Source organism: Cavia porcellus, unplaced genomic scaffold (genome assembly GCF_034190915.1).
Source record: "Cavia porcellus strain 051 isolate PalLab524CR breed Dunkin Hartley unplaced genomic scaffold, mCavPor4.1 scaffold_17, whole genome shotgun sequence".
NCBI classification, from domain to species: domain Eukaryota; kingdom Metazoa; phylum Chordata; class Mammalia; order Rodentia; family Caviidae; genus Cavia; species Cavia porcellus.
The window spans coordinates 61,869,750-61,888,968 of NW_026947500.1; the positions used below are offsets into that span (position 1 = coordinate 61,869,750).

At 44.5% G+C, this 19,219-nt stretch overlaps 1 protein-coding gene across 1 annotated transcript in view; it reads right to left on the minus strand.

The window, feature by feature from the left end:
• Muc16 (mucin 16, cell surface associated) overlaps positions 1-19,219 on the minus strand; it is a 109,152-nt gene that overhangs the window by 48,629 nt on the left and 41,304 nt on the right. The window contains exons 7-28 of the mRNA XM_063229110.1: positions 17,708-17,880; positions 14,324-14,359; positions 14,036-14,095; positions 12,853-12,977; positions 12,691-12,758; positions 11,818-11,990; positions 11,229-11,264; positions 10,947-11,012; positions 9,468-9,592; positions 9,124-9,191; positions 6,579-6,751; positions 6,218-6,253; positions 5,887-5,952; positions 4,959-5,083; positions 4,803-4,870; positions 3,803-3,975; positions 3,094-3,129; positions 2,803-2,862; positions 1,502-1,626; positions 1,204-1,271; positions 462-634; positions 109-144 (exon numbers count right to left, since the gene is read on the minus strand). Of these exons, the coding sequence (XP_063085180.1) occupies positions 109-144; positions 462-634; positions 1,204-1,271; positions 1,502-1,626; positions 2,803-2,862; positions 3,094-3,129; positions 3,803-3,975; positions 4,803-4,870; positions 4,959-5,083; positions 5,887-5,952; positions 6,218-6,253; positions 6,579-6,751; positions 9,124-9,191; positions 9,468-9,592; positions 10,947-11,012; positions 11,229-11,264; positions 11,818-11,990; positions 12,691-12,758; positions 12,853-12,977; positions 14,036-14,095; positions 14,324-14,359; positions 17,708-17,880 (2,069 nt within the window). The remainder of the gene's footprint in view (positions 1-108; positions 145-461; positions 635-1,203; positions 1,272-1,501; positions 1,627-2,802; positions 2,863-3,093; positions 3,130-3,802; positions 3,976-4,802; positions 4,871-4,958; positions 5,084-5,886; positions 5,953-6,217; positions 6,254-6,578; positions 6,752-9,123; positions 9,192-9,467; positions 9,593-10,946; positions 11,013-11,228; positions 11,265-11,817; positions 11,991-12,690; positions 12,759-12,852; positions 12,978-14,035; positions 14,096-14,323; positions 14,360-17,707; positions 17,881-19,219) is intronic.

The window sequence follows — 19,219 nt, forward strand, 5'->3', positions numbered from 1 at the left end:
ACAGCCTTGGCTCCTGGAGGAGGCATCACAGGTCCTGGTGGGGGTCAGCTCCTGCTCTGCCTGGTGTGGGACAGGGAGAGGAGTCCCCGGATATCAGTTAATACTCACTGCTGGTGCTGAGTGCAGAGCTGCGAGGGGTGAATCCTGCAGTGAGAAGCAGGGAGGAGAGGGGTTAGGTAAAGGAAAAGGCAATTTGCAAATGGAGGAGCACCCTGGTGCAATGGAAGGGAGATTCACGTAGCATGATCTGTATGAGATTCCCTCTGAGACTGTCTTCTCCCTGCAGAGAAGAGGTCCCGAGGATGAATCCAGTGCAAAAAGGAACAGTGAGCGTCCCCTAACAGTGAGGACACACCAAATCCATCCTGGCCCTCAGGACAGACAGAGAATGTGACCATGGCCAGACAGGGGAGCCTCCCTACTTAGGGAGAACAGAGCCCAGCCACAGCCCGGATGCTCACCATTGACATAGAGACTGTCCCTGTCCAGGGTGTAGGGGCCCAGGCGGATGACGCCTTGGGTCATCTGGCTCAGCTCCCAGTAAAGCCGCTCTCTGTCCAGTGTGAAGCTTTCAGGGCCGGGGCGGTATGAGCAGACGGCATCCACTCTGGTGGCTGTTCCGTCCTTCTCAGGCCTGGGAAGCACCGTGCATGGTTGGTCCGACTCTCTGTCCATCAGTGTGTTCCCCCACCCTAACCAGAAGCTAGACAAACATGAGTGAAAAAGGAAGCTGCTCTCATGGTACCATTTGGGTCAATGCCTAGCATGCACAGTACTTAAAAATGTCATGCCAGCCGAGGGTCACAATCACAGACCTCAGTAAATGACAATGCTGGAACTCAACTGGAATCTCTCTGAGCTTGGTGAAGACCTTATCTCTACAACCCCTGTCATCTCTTCCCTTGGAAGAAAATGAAGCTGGAGATAAGTGACTGAGAAACATAAAGAAACTTCAAGTCTTTTCTTTTTTTTTAAACTCAGGGTTTAGCTATACAGTTCAGGCTGGCCTGAACTTACTATATAGTCCGGACTAGCCTTGAACTTCTGGTAAGACTCCTGCCTCAGCCTCCCGACTGTTAGAATAGGGCTAGAGATTCTGTAAGTGACATGTGGGAGGCGGGAATGGCAGTTTGGAAACGTGGACCATCATCTGCATGACTGTATTCTGCCACCTGGGCTGTGCTTTCATGTCGAGGATCTCACCTGAGCAAGGCTAGCCTGCAGCCTGCATAGCGGGATCCCAGGCTGCTGCTTTGGAACAAGGGTTGGAGCTGTGAGGAAATCGAGCAAGTGAGACAGAATTACTACAAAGAGCAGACAGGAGTTTAGGCTGTGTTGAGATGGACGGGGCAGGGATAAGTTGTGTGGGGCTGGCAATAATGTGGCTTGGGGTGAGATGAGTGTGGTGTGGGGTGAGCAGGGTGCCCTGGCAGGGGGCTGAGTGCAGGGGGCGGGGTTTATACCTGTGGGCGGGGCTAAGTGTAGTGGGTGGGGCTCTCACCAGGTTCTGCAGGACTCTCTCAGTGAAGTTAAACTTCCGGGAGCCAGGGGGATTCATACCCTCCTCATACAGCAGATTCAGAATGGTGAAGTTGATGGTGAATGGCACCAAGAGAGGGGCTGCCGCTGTAGGGGGCATGGAAGACAGACAGACGCTGAGCCTATTCTTGCCTTGTGAACCTGAGCCTGGCTCACACCACCTGGAGCATCTTCCTCCAGGATGGACAGTTTCTCCTTCAGAAGGGGAACTCGTATGTCAGCCTTATCCAGGGAGCATCGTGGAGAAGTATGAAACACTGTTCTCTACAGGTAAACACATTGCCAAGGTGAAACCAAAGAGATCGGCCCCTCCAGCGATAATGAAGATTCCTGCATTGTCTTTGCTGAGCGTTTCTTTAACCTCGATTCTAGTTCTGAGATCCACATATTTATTGACTTTCAATAACTGAAGAAACAGGCGTCAGTTCACATGTCAGACTCTATTGTAAATGGTTTACCAAATTTTTGTAAATAAACAAATAAGCATTTGCAAGATATTAAAGTTTTATATTGATTTGTTGCTTTGAAAGGAGTTAGCATCCTGATACCCTTTTTGAGATATGAAAGGGAGGCAATGGGAAGGGAAACAGTGTGCTTGAGTCACGCAGTCTGTAAGTGTCAGAACCGGACCATAATCCAGGCTCTGTGCTCCTGTGTGTGGGCTGCTGATCCCTCCACACTTCCCACAGACAGGCTCCAGCTTCAGAGGGAACATGCTCCACCTGAGCAGACGAGCAAGGCTCAGCACAGCATCTAGCATCCCTCATGGGTGTGTAACTAAGACTGGAGAGAGTCAGGGACGACTGCAGCTCCTCCAGCCCCTCAGCAGGGCCAGGGGTGGTGCAGAAATCAACTCTGGACCTGCTGGAGGCTTTGTCAGTTCTCCAGTAAGTGTGGGAGAAAAAAAAAACCATGATTTTCACTGTCTCTGCATACTGTTCCCATCTTTTCTGGACCTGAAAACAGCACACACGAGAGAAAGCACACAATCCACATTTCACCCAGGGATGACTCATCATGAATCAGTACTTGGTATCACAGTCAGGCCTTCCTCTGTCTTCCCATCCAACTCTCAGGCCTTTCTTTTTCTCTTCATGATGCATTATGAGAGGTTTTTATTCAGTAAGCATTCACTAAAATCTTGTTGATTGCATGAGCCTTTACTCATCTGCTCATGTGTGAGTGTTTCCAGAGCCTCATGTCTCCCACTGCTCCAGGACACTAGAGTTTTTCAGGGAGAAATCAAAGCAAAGAAGCTCTTACCTGTGGAGACTGAGACAGGGTTTGCTGATGCTGTTGGGATAGCAGTGGAGGTCACAAAAACTAAGAAAAAACACAGGGAGGCAAAGATGAGGGTAACGGGCCAGGGAGGGTCCAGCATGGGATCTGAAGACTGTTGTCCTGTTTGTCCTCAAGCTGATGCTGAGCAGGGCTTTATCGAGCTGGGGAAAGACCAGGGCTTCTCTGGTTCCTTCCTTCTCGGGATTTGAATAGATGTTAGGGGGAAGAGTGCTATATCCTAGGCACAGTGGTGCTGGGAGCCCAATTACTCACTGGTAGGTGTGGAGGTCAGGAAGCGATGGGTGTAACCTGGGGAGAGAGAGGGAAGAAAAGTTAAAGACTGGATGGAATGGAATGAGAGGCATCAATCTGGGGATATATCATTATTTTATAATACTGCAGATTGATTGCAGTACATTCACACTGACCTACATCTCTATCCCTTTTTTGTCTTTAAATTTGTGACCAAGTCCTGCCAATTCACTAAGTTGTCCAAGTTGGGCTAGAACCTGTGACCCACCTGCCTTTGCCCTTCAGAGCACTCAGATTACAGACACGCACCGCCCTGCCCAGATGCCTATTGCGTTTGTATGATTTTAAAGACATATAAACATATATAGAGACATAAACTTCTTCATGAAGTCTCATGCTTCATGAAGCTTAGGGGCCAGAGATGGACCTTGGTGGCAGAACACCAGTCTGACATGCATGAGGACCTATGTTTCAACTTCAGCACTGAAAATATATGAGGACTCTAGACAAAGCTCAGAAATATGAATGGAACAGAAGTTTCACTTTCTGCATTGGGTTATGTGAAGCTCATCCCTCTGTCAATTTCCACCCCTCCTTTCTGAGCGTCTCCTCTCTCCTTGTATCTCCAGAACGGCTGTGAATATGCCCCTGTTTCCATGTGCTATAAGCCCAGAGCACACAGTTGCAAGGAGACCTATGGGAAGCCACGCTGCAGCTGCAGACCACTGACCATTGACATAGAGACTGTTCTTGTCCAGGATGTAGCGGCCTAGGCTGGTGATGCTGTGGGTCTCATGGCTCAGCTCCCAGTACAGCTGCTCTCTGTCCAGCCCAGTGCTTGTGGGTTCAGAGCGGTAGGTGCAGATGACATCCACTTTGGTAGCTGACCCATCCTCCTCGGGCCTAGAGAAGAGGGACATGGGAATAAGACATTAGCAAAACCAAATGAGGCTGTCTTGCCAGAACAATAGTGGGAAAAGGCACAAATCTGAATAGAGTGCAAATCAATAAAGAAAACAAACAGCCTGGAATCTGTAAAAGATCGGTAGATAACAGGCGAATTTCACAGAGTGGAAGCACAGTGCTTGCTCTGTAATCCCATAGTTTTGAGTATTTGTTTTAGGAAATGCTTATAAGAATAATTGTTTCATGTTTCAGAATTCTTCAGATTTGGAGGATTTCCTTGAGCTCTATGGGTTGGACATCCCTAACCCTAAAGTCTTAAATCCTCTGGAATTTAAAAATTTGCCCTCCATCGTGGTAACTCAAGAAGTTTCAGACGTTAAAGGTTTTTGGACTTTAGGGACACTGAACTTACACCAGCCCCTTACTGTTTCCCTACCCAATGCCCAATTCAGACCAAGGGAAATGACAAACAAAAAAACAGGTAGTACACTCCAAGTCCCTGCAAATACATTAGATGCTTCACTTTTTTTTTAAACTGTCCATGCTAGTTAAGAAGTGTACAAGCCACAAGCTCTTCATGTTTGCTTTTTAAGCTTTTCTGATTATAGACTGGTTTTGAAAATTTCTAGGCATTTACTCCCGGAGAAGGTCTACATTGCTGAGGAGCAGAAAAACACGAAAATGGAAGCCAGAGGGGAGGAAGCTCAGAAGATGCAGCATCTCAGGGGCCCAGCACTGCTCCCCTGGGAAGGCAGGGAACAAGGTTGATTCAGGAGCTGGTTTGGAGACCTTGAAGGTGTGAGCGCCTTTCCTGAACCTCCTACCTGAGAGAGCTCAGTCTGCAGCCAGAGAAGAGTGGGCCGATGCTGGTGTTCTTCATCAGAGCACCAAGCTGGGGAGGGTGGAGATGCAGGTGAGTCAGAGGCCCGAGAGGCTGAGGAATGGGGAGCTGTAGGCTGTGAACACCTCAGTGCTCTTACCAGGTGCTGCAAGATGGCCTCAGTTTTGTTGAACCTGGAGGAGCCTGGATGGTTCATATCCGGCATGAACTGCAAGTTCGTGATGGTAAAGTTGACGATGAAGGGTACCAGAGTAGGGCTCAAGACTTCCAGGTGAAAAGCAGAAACGAGAAAAAGACAGGAGACCTCTGTTAATGCTTGCTCCAGTCTGTCTCTTTCTCACACTGCAGTTCTGACTGCGGGTACCGGAGGGCACCACACAGTTTGGTTGTAGATCTTAGACAGGAGACATCTTTTGTGTGGTATGCAACCAAAGTGTTCAAAAGGCTTGCTCAAAATTGGAGTCAGGAGATGAAAAGGCAGTGTTTCAAAGGAGAGGAAAAAAATAAAGGAGAAAAATATGGCAGTTTACAATTCATTTATCTGCCCAAATATGCAGCAAATATTAAAATAGCATTGATAAATAAAAGATTTCCATGTCCCTCTTCCCTATAACAGTAGAAAACGTGTTAAAAAGTATATTACCCAACACTAGTTGCATCCATAATCACTGGGCAACAATGTCAGATATTAAAAAAAAGACAATGCAGTATTATCTTTTACAAGAAATCACTATCATCACCATCACTGTCACCATTCTCACAACCATATCATCACCAAGAGAATTGCCACCACATTACCATCATCGTAGTCATAACCCTTGCTATCTGCATCACGCTTCCTATCACCATCACCAGCATCCTAAGATTATAGAATTTATGAAGGCAGAGATTATGTGATGACCTTTTGGATCCCCGGATGCCAGTACAAAATTGAGATTCAGGCAAGGTTGTTAACTGTCTCGTGAACAGAGGCTTTACCATAAGCTTCCATCTTTGAATGAGTCAGGTGGGAGACGTTTGCAGGGCCAGGCCTCCCTCTCACACAAGGGCCATGCACTGGTACTCACCTGTGGGGCTGGAGATGGAGAATGGAGCCACAGAGGCTCCCAGGTCCACTGTGGAGGTCCCAGGAGCTGAGGAGAAGCTCATATGAGTGAAAGCTGCCGGGCATTCCCATGGCAGAAATGCCAGCAAGACCGAGTACTAATGGTGCTTGCTGTACATGGGGCTGAGCTGGGACTCTCACTAAAGCTGGGGAAGCAGGGAGGGGGAATGGCTTTGCCCCTGTGCACAGCCTTGGCTCCTGGAGGAGGCATCACAGGTCCTGGTGGGGGTCAGCTTCTGCTCTGCCTGGTGTGGGACAGGGAGAGGAGTCCCTGGATATCAGTTAATACTCACTGCTGGTGCTGAGTGCAGAGCTGCGAGGGGTGAATCCTGCAGTGAGAAGCAGGGAGGAGAGGGGTTAGGTAAAGGGAAAGGCAATTTGCAAATGGAGGAGCACCCTGGTGCAATGCAAGGGAGATTCATGTAGCATGATCTATATGAGATTCCCTCTGAGACTGTCTTCTCCCTGCAGAGAAGAGGCCCCACGGATGAAACTGGTCCAACAGGAGGCAGAAACCAAGATGAGGTTCATTCCAGAGTCAGCACACACTGAGTACATAGCCAAGGTCTAAGGGTCAGGCAAGGAAGGAGCCCACAGTCCAGAGAGGAAAATCTAGCCAGCAAGAGGGAAGAGACCCCAGCCCATAGTACTCACCGTTGACATAGAGACTGTCCCTGTCCAGGGTGTAGGGGCCCAGGTGGGTGACGCCTTGGGTCATCTGGCTCAGCTCCCAGTAAAGCCGCTCTCTGTCCAGTGTGAAGCCTTCAGGGCCGGAGTAGTATGAGCAGACGGCATCCACTCTGGTGGCTGCTCCGGCCTTCTCAGACCTGGGAAGCACCATACATGCTTGTTTCAACTGTTCCTGCATCAATCTCTCTTTCCCTTTTCCTCCCTCTCTTCTGGTTCTAACTGGAAATTGGATAAATACTAGTGAATAAGCAAACTGCTGCCTTCCGGGAAATGCCCACCATAAACAAGAGTGAGAGCTGTCTTGTCAGATACCCCTCGATGTGTGCTGTAAGAACTCTCCTGGAATATTTGGTGGACAGATGACACAGTGTGAGCACTCTTGCTATCAGAGAGAAAGATCAGCCAATTCCTGACATCAATCCTGATGGACACACACAGGTCCTTAGGGTCGAGCTGCAGTATATGGCAGTGGCCCCAGGAAGCCTATCATGATATGGCTAGTGAGGTTGTATTATCAGATGCTGAAATTTACCACCTTAGATTCTATAGACCAGCAGGCTGGGCTATCACTTAAGAAACGCAAGGATGTTGAACGAACTGAGAGAGATGCCTGTTTGGTAAGTCTGTCTGATTCTGTGGCTGGTCCAACCCAAGTTTAGAATCCCTCCATGACCCAGAACCCACTGCTGGCCATGTGACAATGACCACCCGCTCAGTCATTCAGTCACATATTATTCAGAGGAAAAGGCATTCTTATGGCCCAGGGATGTGGAAGGATGTCTCCTAGAACAACAGCTACCAGTTATGCAATATTTACTGTCCACAAGACTCAACAGTTCACATATAGAACTACAGCACTTCATCCTCAAGGCACATTTATGCATAAAAATGTTCAGTTTCCACAATGATTATGCCTACCCTACTATACATATATCCCAGTTCTATTCATTGAAAAGTTAACATATAGCTATATGTCATAAATACAAATTTAATATGTCAATATATATGATGTGTTTATTTTGTATTTCATGTTCATCAGAATTACATTTTAGATTATGAGATTGTACCATTACACATCACACTTATACCTAATATTTATGTTAAACTAGCTACACATAACTATTTTATTATTTCTTGTTCCTCAAACATATTTTAACAGCAGTAGATAAAATTTACTATGTGATGTATACTAAATGTATTGCAGCATATTTGTAATATGTATAGTAACCATATATAACTATATATTTATAAGTTTATATATAGTTCATGTGGTCATATACTTAAAAATATATGGCAGTCACATGGGTATTTATATCTGTCTCCAGATATATAAATTCAATATGTATGTATACGTATGTGCAATGTGGTTGTATACTATACATATATATATATATTATTTATATTTATATGCTCATCCCTTCAATGTGTTAGGAATTGTGTCTGGGGCCCCCTATGCATACTAAAATCCTTAGGTGCTCCAAATCCTAACTTAAAATTAAGTGATATTTACACAAACTCTGCACGTACTGCCCTGCACTTTAAATCACCTCTAATTATACTACCTAATACAATACATTTAGCTGTTATATTGTTATATCATTTAAGAAATAATGATAAGGGGGAAATCTGATGTTCAGGATGGGTACAGTTTCTTGTTCTGAATTTTCTCAATCCTTGCTTAGTGGAATTCATAGCTCTGGACCCCACCACTGTGGAGGGCTGGATAGATGATGGGGAAACAGGACATAAAGCTTCAAGCTGGTGGCCAGGGTCACAGGCACAGAGCTCAGGCAGTGGCAGAGTAGGGACTGAAGCTCTGATCTCTCTAAACTCACTAAGAATCCTGTCATCTCTTCCCTGGGAAGGAAGGGTAGCTGGAGGTAAATGACTGTGACAAAATAGAAATGTTTCAAGAGCCAGACACCTAGAGATCCTGCGAGTGGGATGCAGGAAGTGAGACTGACAGTTGGAAATGCATAACACCTTTCCTAGCAACCCAAGAACTATGCCCTTCCACAGCCTGCAGTCTCTGGACAGGTCAGGTCTCCATGGGCTGAGACTCATCCACTTAGCAGTAAAGCATCTCCCCGCTACACTATGTGCCTTCCTTTCCTCCCCTCTGAGAGTCACTAAGCAGTGGAAAATTTCCATGTCTCAGGAAGTCCTGATGATAGGCTGAGGAGACAGCCTATCTCCCAGCCTAAGGACTGGGAGTTTGGATCTAGGAGCCGAGGTGCCATCATTGCTGTCCGTGACCTTGCAAAGCCTCAGAATTGTTTCCTCTGAGCCTCAGTCTCCCCTTCTTCATGGGGCTGTTCCTTGGACTGACAGAATATTGGATATAACACATGTAGTACAGTGTGTTAGGTCTTTACAGCTACTACTGTTGTTGATAGTATTCATGGATGACAGTGGTTCTGAGTTGGATAATCAGAGAGCCCATAGCTTAGAAAGTCCATGGTTTTGGGCTCATCCACCTGTGGCGCTGTGTTGATGAAGAAGATCTCACCTGAGGGAGGCTAGTCTGCAGCCTGAAAAGCGAGATCCCAGATTGCTGTTCTCGAACAAGGGTTGGAGCTGTGAGGTGAGAGAGGAAATGAAAAAGAGTTAATAAGGGGAGCCAGGAGAGGCTGGAGCATTGTTTTGATGGACTGGGTGGAGCTTAGGGGTTTGAGGCATGGCTGTGGAGGCATGGCTTGGATGAAGTGGGTGTGGCCTGGTGCAAAATGGGTGTGGTGTGGGGGTGAGGTGGGTGGGATAGTACCACCCTAAGTGTGATGGGAAAGACCTGGAACGTGTGGGTGGGATCTCAACGGGTGGGCGTGGCTTAGGCGAAGTGGGCGGGGCTCTCACCAATTTCTGCAGGATTCTCTCAGTGCTGTTGAACTTCCTGGAACCCGGGTGCTCCATGGACTCCTTGAATTCCACGTTAGTTATGGTAAAGTTCAGGGTGAAAGGGATCAGAAAAGGAGTCTCTCCTGCATGCAGGGAAAAGAAAAGGAGACCACAATTTAGAGCTGTGGTTACGGTGGTTGGACCACATTAACAATCTGGTTTCAAATTCTCTCTTCCCTTTCTCCAGTTGTATGACCACTGAAGTGATACCTGACTGTTTCCTGCTCTATAAAAGGGGGAGAATCATACTTTACAGAAGGTGGCATGATTTTTTTGTTAAGAGCACATCTTAGAAGCATTGTATTGCATGAAAAAACAAAGCCAATCCCAAAAGTCACAGGGGTTGTAAGTTTCCATTTATGCAATACTCTAAGATAAACGTCCGTCAACATTCTGAAGACTGACGGTTATCAGAGCTTGTGCTAGGTTTGGAGCAGTTTTGTGCCTTCATTGTAGTGGCGATTAGAGAAATCTGCCCAAGTAATAAAAGTTATAACTACAAACATCCACACACACACAGTCCCCCACCCCACATACCTGGAAGTAAAATTTAACTGAGGTCTCATAATTTTTCAGAATATCAATGTCCTGATTTTGATATTTTACTAAATTTATGCAAAATGTAACCATTAGGGAAATATTGAGTGTGTGATATAAGGGGACTCTGTACTATTTTTCAGCATCTCCTACATCTGTAGTTGTTCATTCAAAATGAAAACTTCAGAAAGGATATAGTACATGATATGCCATGTAAGAAGTGTTGACTATCTTATTTTGTATTAGTATTCCTATTATCAATTATGACTGTATGTCCCATTTCAGGCTGATTCAGTTTATTAAACTTAGTGAAGTTAGTCCTTTGTGAAGGACTACATCTGATTTACTGAACATCTAATTCTCTATGCCTACTAAACAATAAATATTTGTTGAACTATATTCCCTTGTAGTTACAGTACTAAATTCTTAAATATGCAGTTTTGCATCATTTAAAGATGGAATATGTTGTGAGGAATGTATGCTAGGTGATTTCACCAGTGTGGCAAAACTATAGAGGATACTTAGACAAACTAAGACAATATCACTAGTCATAATCTTATGGGATCATCATCACACATGTGATCAACCTTGACAAAAGTATTATGATGTGACATATGACTATTTTTCATTTGATGTTCAAAGCAAATTTATGAAATATGAACATCCCTACTTGATAGATCAGGAAATGAGTACAAAGAAGAGATAAGCAAACTGCCCAAGGTCAATACAGCCGGAGCAATAAAGAAGGCACCATCTGATATTCTTGAGATTTCAGAGCATGGCAGGAGGAGCCCATGACATTTCTAGGCTCCCTCACGCCAGCCTTTCTCAACATCTCCCAGATCTGAATTTTGAGGCTGGGTAGGTTGGCTTCCTAGAAGGAGAAAGAATTCATCTTACCTGTGGAGCTGGTGAAGTGGTCCTGCACCACGGAGGTCCATGGTGAAAATGTAGAGGTCACAGCAGCTGCAGAGAAACAGAATAGAGTGAGAAAAGGTATTGAGGCTGGACACTACCCTGAGAATCTTCCCTGCCCACTATGGGATTCTGAGTGTATTACAATGAGTGAAACAAGACTTTCCATTGCTTTTTTTTCCCCCCGCATGGACTCAGGGTGGGGCATCAGCTGCTGTTCACAAGGGATTTGGGGACCATATGATCATCAGAGTTCTAAATACTCACTGCTAGGGGTGGGAGTGGAAGCTCGGAAGGTATAACCTGCAATGAGAAAAGGAAGCATAACTGAGATATGAGCAGGAGAGACGTCCAATATGTGGCTGACGTGCCTCAGCCCCTGTCTCCAACCGAGACTTTAACTCTACATAGTGGGACTCTTTTGATGTAGGAACACTTATGTTGTATTTTGTTTGTAAAGGCAGAAAGACTGAAGATCCAGTTCCTATATTTGTGGGCTTGCAGTTTATTTGAGGAGATAAACACATACAAATTTCTACCACCTGTAAGTACAAACTGTGCTTTTAAAGGTCCAGAGTTGGTTGTGAGGTGTAGGGGGGCATAAAGGTGAGTGGTCAGATCCTTGAATCCCCACTGACTTCAGTCAGAAGGATTTTCTCTTTCCTGTGTCTGGAGAAAGGCTCAGACAAATGTGCAAATAACAACCCTGCACTGGAGAGACACAAAGGACCTGCAAAATGGAAAACTTATGTGCCCGTAAGTCACCCAAAGAGGGCACTGTGAGTGGCAAACTGAAGAGCCCACAACTTGTCTTGGGGGAAGGTCTTCAGCTCACGGTTACTTAAAGGATGCTCACCATTAACATAGAGACTGTCCTTGTCCAGGGTGTAGGATCCCAGCACTGTGACACCATGGGTCTCATGGCTCAGCTCCCAGTACAGCTTCTCCCTGTCTAGCTCACTGCCCATGGGATCAGGGCTGCGAGTGCAGACAGCATCCACCCCAGTGGCTGTTCTGTTTTTCTCAGGCCTGGGCATGAAGGGACATAGGGGAGAGAGCTGGAGATTCCAAGCTATGGTCCTAAAAAGCCCCACTGAGAGAGGTGACAAAGAAAGCAGGAAGACTTGTGGCTAATCAAATGGCCCTGGTTCTAGAACTGGGCTGGAAACAAATAGGACAGCCATAGTCCTTTCACTAAACAAAGAACAGAATCAATACATGTCGATATTTATGCTAAATTTCATTTTTTATCTTTATTTTTGCATTACTAGGGCCTGGTACATGCTAGGCAACCACTCTACTACCACTGAGCTGCATCCCTCAGCCCCTGTGCTAAACTGCAAAGGTATTAATACACCATACTCTGACGTCAGAAGTATGGTGAAGAGGGTAGGAGAAATGAATTTAGGAGTTTGGCACTATGAAAGAAGCAATGGTGACTTGCTTTAGTCTCAGCTCTGCCATTCTGGGTTGGTTTCTCAACCTTGCTCTGGTTCATTTCCTTCATCTGTGAAATGAGGCCATAGTACAGACCCAACAGCACGTCTGCTCTAGGTGTGCTCAATAAGAACATCATTCTTTTTCCCATGGAAGGAAAGAATGATTTACATTTTCCAGGGAAGAGAAGGAAGCAAAATGGGAGCTGGTGGTCAGTTGTCCTGATAGTGAATAGCAGGGTGGTCACCTTCCACCTGGCACATGGCCTTCAGGTCTGCTCACTAGTTCTCACCTCAGTAAGATCAGTCTGCAGCCAGAATACAAGGGCCCAATACTGCTCTTCTCAAACAAGGATTTCAGCTGAGGATTAAAGACAGAGAATGCAGTGAACCTGTGTACCAGGGAGTAGGGACAAAGATTGAGCTGGACAGGGTGGGCCCTGGAGAATTCTCACCAGGCGATTCAAGATGCTCTCTGTGGTGTTGAATAGCTCAGATCCTGGGTGCCCCATGTCCTTCTCATGATGCAGGTTGGTGATAGTGAAGTTGATAGTGAAGAATACCAGAGGCAGACCTGTACCTACAGCAGGAAAGAGAGGAAGGAAGTTCATTACAGGCTCTGCCCTAGCATACCTATAGTCAAAGGGAAGAGTGCACAATTTGTTATACAACCAATCTCTAGAACTTTTTCGTCTTACAAAATGAAATCTCTATGTTAAACAGTGGTCTCTATTTCTTCTTTTTCTCCTGAACTGCCAGTGAACATCATTGTACTTTAGGTGAGTTTGACTGCTCTATAGATTCCTATGAGTAGAATCCTACAGATAAATAAACTGTGACCAGCTTATGTAATTTAGAAGAGTGGCCTCAATATTTATTCATGGGCATCATAGATCAGAATTTCTTTAATTTCTAGGGTTACATAATAGCCATAAAAGATGCTGCATATGTGTGTTTAATGTTTTAAGTTGTGGTAAAATATACATAATATTTTATGTACATTATATATACATTATATGTTAACCATTATATCTTAATGAATTTACATTATCTCTTAACCATTTGTAAGTGCTCAGTTCCATAGTGTTAAATACATTCACTTGTGAAATAGTTGTCCAGAACATTTTCACCTTGAATAACTGAAACTTATGCCCATTGAACAGTATGTGTCATTTTCCCTTGTACCTACCCTCTGGCAACTGCTGTTGTATTTTTGTTAAGGGGAAAGTACATGAAAATTGAATAAACCAAAAAGAAGTAAATTCCATAAAGAAAAATTATCAGCATAATATGATAAGCAAAATCCATGGTCCAGGTGTGAATACAGGTAAAGTATTTTATTCACAAAAGGTGATCTACAGAAAGTGATGGTTTTTGAGCTTAGGTTTGAAAAATCAGAAAGTGCCAGGGATAGCTGGTTTTCAAAAACAGCAAGTGCAAGGGCACTGAAGTCATACAGAGGTAAGGGTGCTAGAAGCATAACCAAGTGTCTGAGGGTGACCAAAGCTAAGGCAGGGAGGGAAAGAGCAGAACAGGCTCAGGTTGTCCTGAGGACCAGGTCCGCACCTGGTCAGATGGGGAGTGGGGACCAGACCACGCAGCACTGAAGTTTCTTAGTCCCCTAGAGAAGATTCCTACCTGTAGAACTGGAGAGGGAGGGTGTCAAAAGTCCTGGAGAGAATGTGTTGGTCCCTGGAGCTGAGGGAAAAGAACATGGGAAGAATGATTGGGTCCCATCCTAGGATGTAAGGCAATGCTGTCACTGAAATTTGGGCTGTATACTAACTCAAGTCAATCCCTTGTCTGTATTGTGGAGGTGCTCTGAGGTACACAGGGAGGAGACACTATTAATATCTCTCCTGAGAACAGAACTCTGGGGAGTAGCATCCCTGGGGACACTGAGATAGCCTAGCTTTTAATACTCACTGCTGGTAGTGGGAGTCCAGTACCGACGGTTATAACCTGCAGGTAAGGAGGAAAGAGAAAGGAAGGTCTGTTATGGCAGAGAAGCCTTAAGGGAGCAGATGATAGCAGATCTAGAGTGGAAGTCATCAACAAACTTTATGAGCAAACAATAGGGCTATATTTTACTTGGGCCCTATTACATGATGTCTACTCCTTTGATAATAATGACAAACATGATAAAATGCAGTAAAAGGTTCCTGCATTTATTGAGGGGGATACACTATCCACCAGCAACAACCCTTCCCATGCTACAAGGATAAAACATATTTATTGAGTATGAGTACTCAACTTACATATTCTCTCTACCTGTGGAGATAATTCTGTCTTTGTTATCTGAGTTACTTTCCTTCATAAAATATTACGATAGTATAATTTTTAGTTTAGTTTCTAGCTTTTTTGTGATGCAGAATGGACAAAATTTTGAGTTTGAGAGAGGGGGACATGGAAGTAGATGTACAGAGTGATGGAGGGAAAGAAAACAGTGTGTGGTTTGGGATATTAGGGAAAGTTGAGCAAAGGGATGGGGACTAGATAGACGTAACAATGGGAGCCTAGAAGGTTTGAGAGAATATAGGATTTTTCATGAGTCTTTGTCCAGGTTATTGATAGCATTTCTTCTGCTCTCCTAGGAGAGATGAAAGTAAATACTGGTGTTATGGATTAAAAAATTAATGATCAACTTAAATTAGCATGGTGCTAATTAAATTAGCATGGTGCTGAGTGTAGATGTCCACCTGAGGAAAGTTGCCAGCATAAATAGAGATGTAGAGTAGGAGAAGATAGATGTTGTGGGTTTCTCTAAGTGTTGCTGTTTGAGCCGTTGGTTCTCGTGGAGGAGCTCTGGTCCTTACATCGAGCATCGCTTCCTGGCTCCAGAGAGAAGACATGTGCCACTTGATCTCCAGGACAAACTCATCACGCTGGCTTCCTGACATGTACTTGACTATTTTTATTGTTGGAGGAGCTCGGGGCCTCCATGTCGCTGAAGATGGCTGTGGTGCTTTTCAGAACAGCCCTTGTCTTTATTATGAGTGTGACTTCTTGGCTCCAGTGTGGAACCCTCAACCTACCAGCACAGCTCCTTCACCCCGCTGGCATAGACTTTCTACCTTCTACTGCTGACCTTTGGGCCTTCCTAGTATGGATCAGTAAAACAGACTGGTGTGAGTCCTTCTCATAGGCTCTTTTCCTCCAGGTAGACTTGTGGGAGGGCTCTAGGTTTTCATCTGGTCTCATGCAGGACACTGCTGTGGGATCCAGGTCCTTGGCTCAATATTCTGGGTCTTTAGTATTGTGGATAGATTTCCTGCACTTTCTTGGGTTAAACTTTGGTTGACCATCATAAAATAATACTATAAATCCCGTGTCTGGTTTCTAATTCTTCTCTGCACAACCCTGACTACAACAACCAGACTTAGAAAAGCCCTGTAATTTACTAGGGTCCCTCCCAAATCATCTTGTTTGATTATCAGAACAATTCCTGTGGTGTTTTATTATATTCTAGAATTGCACCATTACAGACTAGAAGGGTTGCATGGCATGCCAGTAGCACACAAAACAAATCTGTCACTTAATAAGATCCACTTATTCTAAATTAGCTCCAATTTGGGGGTAAACATTTTATGCACACAAAGCAGGATGTACTATAGATAAAACAGTGAAATATACACTTCAGTTCAGATATAAAAGAAATATCCAAGTAGATATAAAAGAAAAATAAACACTCATGCATTGGGTTAAGTTATTGGAGGCTGTTACTGCCCCTGCCTGTCCTGGTGGGTGGACTTTGTTTTGTTTGCAATGTGTTCATTATATCATCGTCCCTGGATGATCTAGGGCCAATGACTTTCTCCTTGTCTTGCCCCTGAGAAAAACTAAGGCCTGTGGCACCATGTTACTGAAACACCACTTTGTATTCCCCAAACTTCTGTTAAATCAAAGGGCTATTGTAAAAGGACAAGGACTAGGATATCCAGATTAGAATGAAAGCATTCTGGGAACTAGGCAAACTAGTGTTACCTAGAAACTGCCTTCCTGCCTGTTTGCTAAATCAACTGTTCTTTGGAGTGTTGGTTTTACAGTGGGAAAAAGCAACATCAGGATGTCACTGCTATGTAGCTTACTCTGCAAATGCCCCTTTCTGCAGTAGCTGCATGAGGAACAGAGCATCATGGAGTAATGTAATTCAGCTGGCCAGCAGTGGACATTTTGAGTTCTCTCTAGCAATTACCTCATCCTCCTGCAATCACCAAACTCTGGTGATTTTCTGTCCAGTTCACTACCCTTAGTCTTCATTGTAATTAACAGTCCAGCCCGTGGCCACTGGATATCCCAAGTACCTTTAGTAACTTTCCTATCCAGCCTGAGACCCCTGGGCTGTATTCTTTTCTGCTTGTAAGCCTCCTTTCATTTCCTGATGATATTTTAATAAACGTTATTTCTCACAGGCTATCTCCAGGTCTTTTGTTTGCCTCTGAGGAACTTAATTTGCCCCAGCACATCTTAGCTCCAGGTTAGACCCTCCCTGAATGTGTAGTGCTTCTAGGTAAGAACAAATGTAACAACTCATGGAGAACCAGATAAGATTAACACAAGACTGTGGAAATAAAGTTTGTATCACAAATTCCTGGCACACAGGAAACTTTCAACAAATAGGAGCTGTTATCCTGGCTTCTGTTCTTTATGTTAGCATTGCAATAAGGGATGCATCAGTGTAGTGGAGGATGTGTTAAAACACTCACTGTTACAGATGGATTTACTAAAGGTGTCATGTTTCAAAGTCAGTGCAGTTCCTGGTGGCCCATGGAACTAAGAATTTGCCTTAAATTGCCATAACAGTGAGAAAAGAGTAAAGGGGAGATTGAACTGGACACTCATAAAATGTTGGGGGACATTTCATCAGGACGCCCCATCATTCCATTTCCCCCACATCTGCATGTTCTGGGCAGGCTTTTATAGGAAGCAGAAGGGAATGAGGATGAGGAGGAAACACTTCATCCCAGGAGTCAAAAGAAGAAAAGACATCAGCTCATTTGGGGGTGCTGAACATTAAACAATGAACTCCCAAAGAGATTTAGTTTTGTGCCAGAACTACAAGTTTGTATGCAGAAAATTTTGAACTTTGCCACCACTGACATTTTGGACTAGTTAATTCTTTTTGGCTGGTTTGTGCTTTGTGGGAGGTTTAACAACATCCATAACATCTACCAAATAGCTGCTGTTAGCACCATTCCAGTCATGACTTGACATCATCTCCAGACATTGCCAAGTGTCCCCTGGGTTGTAAAATCATCCGCAGTGAGATCTGAGCCTGGAGTAGACCCTAGGTGTGGCATGGACACTCACCATTGACATAGAGGCTGTCTCTGTCTAGGGAATAGGACCCCAGCCTGGTGACACCATGGGTCAGCTGGCTCAGCTCCTGGTACAGTTGCTCTGTCTCTAGAGCTGGGCCCGTGGGGGGCATTTGGTAGGTGCAGACTGCATCCACTCCGGTGGCCGTGTCATGCTTTTCATTCCTAGAGGGGTGGGGACATAGGAGTGGTGATATCCAGAGAGAGAGAGAGAGAGAAGAGAGAGAGAGGAGAGAGGTGTTCATTCTCTCCTTCACACTGAGTTCCTCTCGCTTTTATTTTATCTCATTTTGGGGGTCTTGTCTGGTTTCTCCATTATGTTCTTTTCTGGGTCCTCTTTATCCAGCATCTGCTGCATGCTGTAATAGGGTTGATCTCCAGAACCTCAACCTGAATCAACTCCTCTGCTTCTGTTCCCCATCCTTCTGGGGTCATTTGGTTCATTTGCATTGTGTGAAATTCCAGCTCTATAACCACGAGGCCCAGTGTCCCTCTGAATGACACTTCTCTCCTGAGCTTGTCTCATGTAGCCAGAAGTCTCAGGGATGTCTTTGAGACCCGTTGGATTCCATATATCCCAAGTTATGTGTACTACTCACCCCCCATTACCAAAGCTTTTCCTTTCCCTGTGATGCCATATCAGAGTGAGAACCAGAGGTCAAGGAGACTCCTGGACCTCCCCAACCTTTCTCCTCACAGTCAAGGTTGTCCAAGCCCAGCCTGTCTTCTGGTGGTCTATCCAACTTCTGTCCACCTTCATTTTAACCATCCCTGCTCATATTTGTGAGTGCTGTATTTAACCTAAATCTCAACGTGTCAAGGCTGTGCATCCAACAGCACCTTGGTTTCCCACTCTGAATAATTATGACTCTCGTCTATGAAATACTTTCTAGGTGTTAGTATTTGTGAAATGTCTACCTACAGATATTACTATTTATGAAACATCTATTAGCTGCTCAACATTTTAAATTTGATATCTCATTTTATCCTTTGAACAACTCTGAGGTGGATGCTAATGCATTTCTCATTTTATTTTTAATTTATAGCTCTACTGAAATATGCATGCATATATGCGTATATATATATAAATTTTAAAATGATTGCTCACAGAATTGGAGGAAAATGGAAACAGAGCTTTGTACATGGGGAGAGGGAGAAGGGTTGAAAGACGGGGCTCAAAATGTGAAAAAAAAGGAATTAAGATACGTTGTATACAGATACAGTTTCCTCAGGATGCATGTGATCATTATGTATGGCAAACATATACTAATAAAAATAAATCTTAAAAAATAAAATGATTATCCATAGTCATGCTATTAATATATCCATTACTACACAAAATATTTTTCTGTAGGGTGTGTGTGTATGTGTGTGTGTGTGGTGAGAACATTTAATATCTACTCAGTCAGCTAAATTTTAAGTGTACAAAGCTGTATTATCAACAACGGTCATTCTCATTTTATAATTGGGAAAACTAAGCCATACATTAATCATCACACAGCAA